The sequence below is a fragment of the Salvelinus fontinalis genome, chromosome 9, assembly GCF_029448725.1.
Source record: "Salvelinus fontinalis isolate EN_2023a chromosome 9, ASM2944872v1, whole genome shotgun sequence".
Taxonomy (NCBI): domain Eukaryota; kingdom Metazoa; phylum Chordata; class Actinopteri; order Salmoniformes; family Salmonidae; genus Salvelinus; species Salvelinus fontinalis.
In genome coordinates, this window is record NC_074673.1 from 24024450 (window position 1) to 24032882 (window position 8433).

The window sequence follows — 8433 nt, forward strand, 5'->3', positions numbered from 1 at the left end:
AACATTACGGAAACATTTTGTGCCAGCTGGGTAGCATACAGTCTGGGTTTATTCCCTCCCCATCACAAGCTCGCTCTGTTCTCACGTCACACTCTCGCACTCCATTTTTATAACTGTTAAATGTTCACATTAATTACATATTTGAAGTTGAGTAAGTTTGGAGTGATTTCAGCATAATATTGAGAGATATAGATTGTCAAGTAACTTTCCTCTTCTGTCTCTTAATCCTTTCTCTTCAGGTGTTGTTGCTTCTTCAAGCGAAAACGGAAGAAGAACTCTCCACGGCAGAAATGATCTCCTGCTACCCTGTCCGGTGTCGCTGAGCGAGTTTGGTTTTAAAGAAACTAATGAAGGGACATTTCTGGGAGGGAGTTGTGAGAGAGACTTGTTATTACAAGAGAAAAAATGGGATTCTTACTGACCTGGACCTACTGAATGGAACTACTATACACATGAAGACCTTGGCCACAAAGTCCTTTCTTTTCTTTTCTTTCTCGGTGGCTGAATGGATGAATGACTAAATTTGACTTTTGACCTTTCCTCTGGATACTGGAGGATGCTTGAGGACATCTCTTCATCTGCCCCAGTTTTTTTTCTTTCTTTTGCTCAAGCGGAGATCAAAAGTCAAGTCTTCCCCTCTCCATTTCTCTTTTCAGGTGTGAGGAGACCAGTCTAGCAGTCTATAGACCTCTATCACCTTTCTCTTTCTTTCTTGTGTCTCCTCTTTCTCTCTCACCAAACCCACTCACATCCACAGTAAAAGCCGGTCTTAAGCTGTCCCTTTTGCTTTTTGTTCATACAAATTCATGTCTGTACATACGTAGGTGTGGATGTTTGTTTGAATGTGCCCTAATGGCTAATTGGTTCATATGCCACGAAGCTCCTCCCACTCAACCCTGTTTGACTGTCTTTTGAAGAAGGCATTATAGATGATGCTTCCTAGTCCTGAAGTAACCTTGCTCCAACCCTAGACACCTCCATGGTCCCTTGTAGATCGGCAAAGATGCCACAGATTCTTTCAAATCTATCAAGAAGGGTCTGCAGGTTGATTTGGGATTGGCATAAGTAGTCAAAGCAAAAGAAGCACTTTTCTAATGGATCCTTGCCAGAAAAAAACCTGATGAGTACCAATTCACCTCTAAACAATCACTAAATTTGCCTGCTGCCTCCATATGTGTTAAAACCAATTGTGCTAATTTCAATGATATGCAAGAAAAATGTTAGACCGCAGCGAGTGACCAAAGGAATGTGTGTGAACAGAGGACCTATTATGTTACCAGATTTAGATTTAACTGAAAATGATTTGTATTCTAGATCCATGTTTGATGCACTGGTCATTATTACCCACCCACTCCTTTTCAGCTTTTCAATTTCAGGCCAATTGTAAAAAAAAAAGTTGGCTAATTGTAAAAAAAAAAAAAATAATTGGCTAATTGTAAAAAATAAAATAAAAATGCTGGCCAATTGTAAAAAAATAAAAATGTTGGCCAATTGTAAAAAATGTTGGGGGGGGGTATCACCAATAGATCTGTTATGAGTTGCATTTCGCATTGCTTTTGGTAACATTGCCGGTACCTGTAAACTGGTCCCTGTTATCCACAAACACCTAACTTTGTTTCTGTGTGGATTTAGGAAAAGTTGCTTCCAAATGCTGATCTAAGGTCAGTTGTAGATTTTTTTTTTTGACCTCTCAATGTTTAAAGCTAGGATTGGGCTAGAGTGAACTGACACCAGATGTACACTTTAGGGAGGCTTCTACCTCCAGTCTGTCTGTTTTGTAATGAATCTGGGACAAGGAGAACAGACTTGGCTCTCCTATTGATTTAGATGCTACTGCTCCTCCTGCTGGCCTTACCATGTAATGCCTTAATCAGACCACATCTCTTCAGAGCCTATCAGGATAGGCATCTGTTCACTGCAACAACACACCAGCCAATAAGAAGACATGTTGACAAGTCTGGTTCCTATAGAGCAGTGTTGCTCAACTGGATTCCTGGGGTATCTTATGGTGTTACATATTTTTGTTCTAGCCCAGCCTGAACACCTGAATCACCTAATTACAGGTTTAATGATTAGTTTAGTATTATTTTTGAATCAGGTGTGTTTGCTGGGCTAGAACAAAAAATGGAGCTACGGTGTGGACGCTCAAGACCTGGACTTAAGAAATGGAACCTGTAGAGAGGGAGACTATACAGCTGCCTCAATGCCCCTTAGAAGTCAAAATTATTTAGCCTGTGGAAATGGTTGCGTTTTAGGAGGTGACACTGTGGTCTCTCACTTTAAATCAATTTTAGCGCAGACAAGGTTGAGAAAGCAGAATTTGAAGGTTTCAAATAGAGGAACCTCAATTTCTTTCCTCTAAGGTCATCAGAGTGAAAGGAAGTGAAGGGCCTTTTATTATTCTTCAGATATGCTTATTTGTGTTTCTCTGCAGTCAAAACATTTGAGGTTGTAAAATGCTACATTTTACAATAATATTCTACCCTCTTGGTAAACCTCATTGTTTACTCCTGAGTTATCTTGTCTGTTTTCAATTTATTTTGTTTTGTGTTGTCAATGTGAACTGAAAATGTATGATGTCCTGTAATTTGTATTTTTTTAATCATTGAATGATCTTGCTTTTTCATGGGGGGAAGTATTTAAACAGCGATTGAGTGCACTACTTATTTTGTACCTACTGTTGACTGCAGTTAGAATGCCAGCCTCGCTCTCTACCATCTAGATACTATCCACTGTTTCACTTGTGTATTATGGAAATGGTGGAAAGAACTCTGTGGCTTTGAGTCAAGCTGGAAGAATTGTCAATTTCCTTATGCTTCTATTGAATAACTCCCTTGTACACAGACAGACACACGGGCTTGTGTGATACGTTCCTATGATACGTTTTTATCTTTGGAGTCAGTTCTCTAGCTGTCTTTTATAGGGATGGACAAACAGAAGCTATGTATATTTTTGAGTAACAAAGCAGTTTTTTTGGTGCTGTGTGCAAATGTTGTATTCTTCTTTGAAAGTGTATGTCTTGAGTAAGTATCTCTGCAGTTTAAATTATTTCAAACGTACTTGAATTGAAAGATGTGGGATGAGTCTTGGTCAAGTAGTGGAATGTCAGGATTTACTCAAATGCCATTGTCTGACTAAATAATGTGCTTGTGAGTGACCTTAATTCATGGATGGTCAGTTGATTCACCCACCTATCATTCAGACTTTCAGACATCGCTGCTGACCACACCAGGATAATTGTGAAGTGGGTAAAAGGCTTAGGCTGTTGTGTCATGTGGTGTCGCTCTCCTTCTCTTGATCTCTCCCTTTCTCTCTCCTTCACCTTGTTGTTTTTGGTGGCTTCCTCCCTTCCTTGAAGTAATTAGTGATATATAACGTGACAGTTGAAAGAAATGGCTTTTCCCGTATGGATTTCACCTGTCTAGTCATGTCCAATCAGTGATTACTTGAAGGAAGAGAGAAAGGACTGTATTTATCCCAGGCCTTTTGACTTTCTATGACACTGGTGCAGCATGGAGGTGCTGACCCCAGTGTTTCTTGAGAGAACAGAGGATATATTTTCCACTAGTTACCACAGCCATATTGTCAAAATTGGCTATATCGTAAAAATGTATGACACTTTTTGGTCTTAATTTAAGGTTAGTGTTATGCATAATATTAGCAGTGTGGTTAGAGGTAGGTTTAAAATTACATTTTTAAGAACATAAATCGTAGAAGTAGGGAGTGTTTATGACTTCGTGGCTAGGGTAACTAGTGAAGACCAGAGGACTTTTACTAGCTTATTCACCGGAGTCCCACACGCCCCCTGATGGCAGTATATATTTGCCCATGCAGCCTTCTGATCCCACTGGGGGTAATTTTGACGCTGCACATTCCTTTTCCTCCATAACATGTTAACGCAACCTCCTCCGATGGCAGGGTTTGTTTGAGATGTCACTCACTGTATCAGGATGCGCTGACTATGAATATGTATACCTCAGAGAAAAGCCATTACTGTCTCTAGCACACACACGCACACACTTTTTGTTCTTTCATCTCAGTCTTTGCTCCCCAGTGCCAGCTTCATGACCTCTAACCTTCCTCTGGTGCCATGGGTGCTGAAATGTTAACATGTTGTAGACATGAGCCCTATTCTCTGCTCTTAAGATGGTGACATTTTGACACTTGCGTTTGGTGGGTTAGCTGTATCATTGCAAGTGCTTTTGGAGAAACCATTCAGAAATATTGTTTTGTTTTTTGCCATGTTATTGCTTACCTGCTGTCTTCCCAGGCCGTGCTTGTGTAACAACCATACCATCTCAGAATTGGTATGGTTATGTAATGTCAAAAATACGCAAAAGGTCTTATTTTGCTTTAGATCATTTACGTGACTAAGAATTCATGAGGCTTCTACTATAGTAGTATTGCTTATGATTACACATCATTTTTTTCAATAAGTATTCTTGACCTGCTTTTCTTGCTTGATCCCAACAACCAAAGTTATTGTTTTGGCATCCTTGTTTTCTTGTCATTGTACTTCCTTAATATTAATGGAACCACTTACTTTAATACATACTTGAAATGTTTTGCCACAGTTTGTGCAACATGTACATATGTACAGTCACTTATAAATGATCTAGATGCTACGGGGGGGCATGACTTGGTACCCTCTCCATCAGCAACTAGAAGACGACACTGAGTCAGATGGCTTTGACCAGTTGTATCCTCGTCATGTCTTCTGCATCTAGGGGTAGATTAATTCAACCTGCGGTTTTCTCATTGGCTTTAAGCACAATTATTATTGTACTGGTATGCTTTTGTGTATTTAAAGAATACTATCTTGCTTGAATGAAACGGGTCCATCAGGGCCTTAATGACCATTTTCATCGTTGCTGGTTCCTTTTTCATTCTCACTGTCATTCCAGACAATCTCTCCACTTCCTCAGTGTTGGAGAGACCATTTATCGATGGTTGCTTGCATTTGTCCACAAATGTGTAGGGCACGAGCTGCAAAGACTGCTCAAGTGAGGTAGACTTTTTCCGACATTACGTTCAGAGTTGTTTAAACTGTAGACCTCCAGTGGTTAGAGACAAGACTGCAATATTGTACTGATTATTTTCAATTGTAAATTATGTAAAGTTGATTATGTTCAAATGGGAGTCTATTTTCTTGATCCGTTTTTCTTTTCTCCCTCTTCAAAGCTGTCTCCTGTTCTGGTAATAGTTTCAAAGCTATGAATATGAGTCAAGTATTACAATTGTATTATGAATATTACTGTGTTGAATCATGAATGTTACTTCAAAATGTATTTGAATGCTTTAACCTGGTTAAGGGCTCCAATCGTGAAGAACCCCTTTTTTTTCAGGTTTTTGAAATAATTTTTTTTTTACAGAAAGAAACGAGGTCTAGACTCTTTCTGTCTTAATGCCTACCCCCTTCGCCCCCAGAAGCCTCAAGTGAAATGTGTCTTGGGACCTTTCCAAAATCTTACTTTTTATTCCCTCCTAACTTAAAGGGGAAATCAAGTTTGCACCCTTTTTTATGTAAAATAAATCTCTCTTAACCTTTACTCTTGGCCCTGTGTTTCCTTCAAAGTTTTTGAAGTCTATTCGGATTCTTGAATACACTTTAGTTTCATTTGATGACAATGTGTTATGAAATTTTATATTTATTTGTGTATATAGCTGCCTTAATGTTGCTGGACCCCAGGAAGAGTGCTAATTGGGATTCTTAATAAAAACAAATTTCCTGACGGGCCGCCCTCAGATGGTGAGGTTAGGCAATAACGCTTCCGCCACACTGATTCTCCACACGGGTGCCCCCCAGGGGTGTGTGCTCAGCCCCCTCCTACACTCCCTGTTTACCCATGACTGCGTGGCCACGCATGACTCGAACTCAATTATCAAGTTGGCTGACAACATGACAGTGGTAGGCCTGATTACAAACAATGACGAGATGGCCTACAAGGAGGAGGTTAGAGCCTTTGCGGAGTGGTGCCAGGAAAATAACCTATCCCTCAACAAAACAATGGAGCTGATCATGGACAACAGGGAGCACCATCCTCATTGACGGAGCCGCAGTGGATAGGGTCAAAAGCTTCAACTTCCTTGGCCTGCACGTCACTAAGGACCTGAAATGGTCTCACCACACTGACAGTGTTGCCTGTTTTGCATGTTATTTTGGAATGAATGTGTCACGTATCAGTTGGGAAACAAAGTAAAGACAATTGTATTGAGTGAATGAAGTCACATACAGTCTCTTGCTTTCTAAAGGCAGGTGTTTCAGTCTAGCTCAGTGCTTTCGGTGGTGGAGGGGCAGCCAGTGGAAAATACAGAGCGTAGACATTGGTAATCTTCTCTAGTTGTGCCGTGATTGGCTCAGTGTTCTATCCCTCATGGGGACACTAGGTCATTGCAGAATCTGCAGGGAGAGCTTGAAACTTCAAGCCCCTTGGGTGCTGCCATAGATTTACATTAGAAGTGCCTGTCCAATAAGGGTCAAGGTCATTAGCCACAGATAAAATCACTTTATAGCTAGACAAGCAGTCATCGTGAATCACATCGACAATCTACTGGCAAAGCAATCACTATTTTGCTTCCCCTGCCTGCTATTTGGTGGAGAGGATTTGTGGGCCAAGTCTGGGTTTAAGAATTTAAAACATGTCTGAAAGGGTCTCTTTTCCGAGCTTAAAATGATAAACAAACATTCACACGCAACACCATGGGACAGAAAAGGTTGAATACATTGGCCATGCTGTCAATCCAGCATGACTTCTGCCGAGTTAAGACAATTTGGAACTCGGGGAAAAACGTTTTGAACTGTCATCCAACTCGGAATACAAGTCGGGAACTCTGGCTTTTTTCTAGAGCTCTGACCTGAAGATCACCGACGTCATGATTCGACCTTGTTTGTCTTGAAAGTACCATAAATCCAGAGAATGACAGACTTTGATGACAGTATTTGCCCACGAAGGACCGCCACACCACCTTCCTGTTCAAGTGAGCACAGCACAACAGCGCTGAGTCCAAAAATGTCTTGCATGCTGCTGCATAAATGATGTAATATGCCAGGGAGATATGTATACTGTAGCTAAGAAAGTAATACTAAGTGTATGTTGTGTAGTAAGATGTTAGTAGCCTATATGCCTCACCCTAATAATTTGGTCTATTTACCCCACTTAATTTCGCCTAGTGTTCTAACTTGGTGGTGCACATGTGGTCTATAACCTGTTTTAGAGAAATGTAATCATTGAATATTGTAAGAGCTTTCATTGTCTGCTTATATGCCCCCTTTATTTATCCTACGGTTCTGACTTGGTGTACAGGGAGAACACAGTAAGAACGTCCCATGTTCTGAATTCTGTTGCTGTACATTTCAAAAGTGCTAAAGAAATAGTTATTGACTAACGTTACGTCTGTCCTAGCTCGCTCAATGTCTTAATCGAAATTACGGATTGCCTCTTATCCACTTGTCGTCCCCTTATGCCATACTTTGTACATCTCAATTGTCATTAGAATCCACATTTGTTCAAGCAAGTCAGCCATATCAGCTATGTTTTTTTTAAAGGCAGTAAATGAAAATGAATTAACTGTTTCGCTGCCAGACAAGGCTCCGCTGATAGCCAGTTGTAGCAGTGGTCAGATGCTAGGACTGCTGTTGGGACAGCTTTATGAAGGCCCGAACAGTTTGTGGGCACCATGTCACTCATATAGTGCAATTAATGCATTGTTTAGTGTTGTTACATCCTAAAATCGCCACTGAATACTTTATTTACAGTTTATACACCCCACATTTATTTATATACTAGATTCTTGGCATAGCTCACTCTATATCTACTGCTGTACATAACATTGTTAGTATATCTTGTGTAAATGTATCTGGTGTACATTGGGCTCCCGAGTGCCTCAGTGGCCTAAGTCACTGCATCTCAGTGCTAGAGGCGTAACTACAGATCCTGTGAGGAGCCAATAACATAAGCATTTCGCTGCACCCGCTATAGAGTACCACAGTAGGAGTCATAATACCCATAAAACCTAGCAGTCAAATAGGGAAACGCTTCCAATTGTTTTTCCACCATTCATTTTTAGAAACACTTCAAATAAGGGCTGTGTTTGGCGTAGGCTTACACAGGCGTGACATTTGATAACCGTGTAAATTTCTCTAGGAGAAAGTGACTTATCAATATATTTGCCTGTATTATCTGCAAAAAATGAAATGCTAATTCGCTGCTAATGTGGCTATTATAAAGAACTGCAGAAACTGATCTGGATGAGACTGCCAAATCGAGGCAAAGGTAAGAATCTCTGGATTAACTATCAAATGTTAGCTAAATGTAGTCATGAATAAATTGTCAAAATTTCTTTAAATTAACAATTCTGTGAACTGTCTTGTGCAAGTTTTAAATTGACAATATATGTTCGCAAAGGTTTCAGCTAGAGATGATGTGCAGGAGC

General features: G+C 40.2%; 1 protein-coding gene across 4 annotated transcripts in view; it reads left to right on the forward strand.

The window, feature by feature from the left end:
- LOC129862294 (casein kinase I-like) overlaps positions 1 to 5549 on the forward strand; it is an 85336-nt gene extending 79787 nt beyond the window's left edge. For all 4 annotated transcript variants that reach the window (XM_055933790.1, XM_055933791.1, XM_055933788.1 and 1 more), the window contains one exon: positions 240 to 5549. In XM_055933790.1, the coding sequence (XP_055789765.1) occupies positions 240 to 294 (55 nt within the window). In that variant the 3' untranslated portion in view covers positions 295 to 5549. The remainder of the gene's footprint in view (positions 1 to 239) is intronic.
- Positions 5550 to 8433: the final 2884 nt, after the last annotated feature.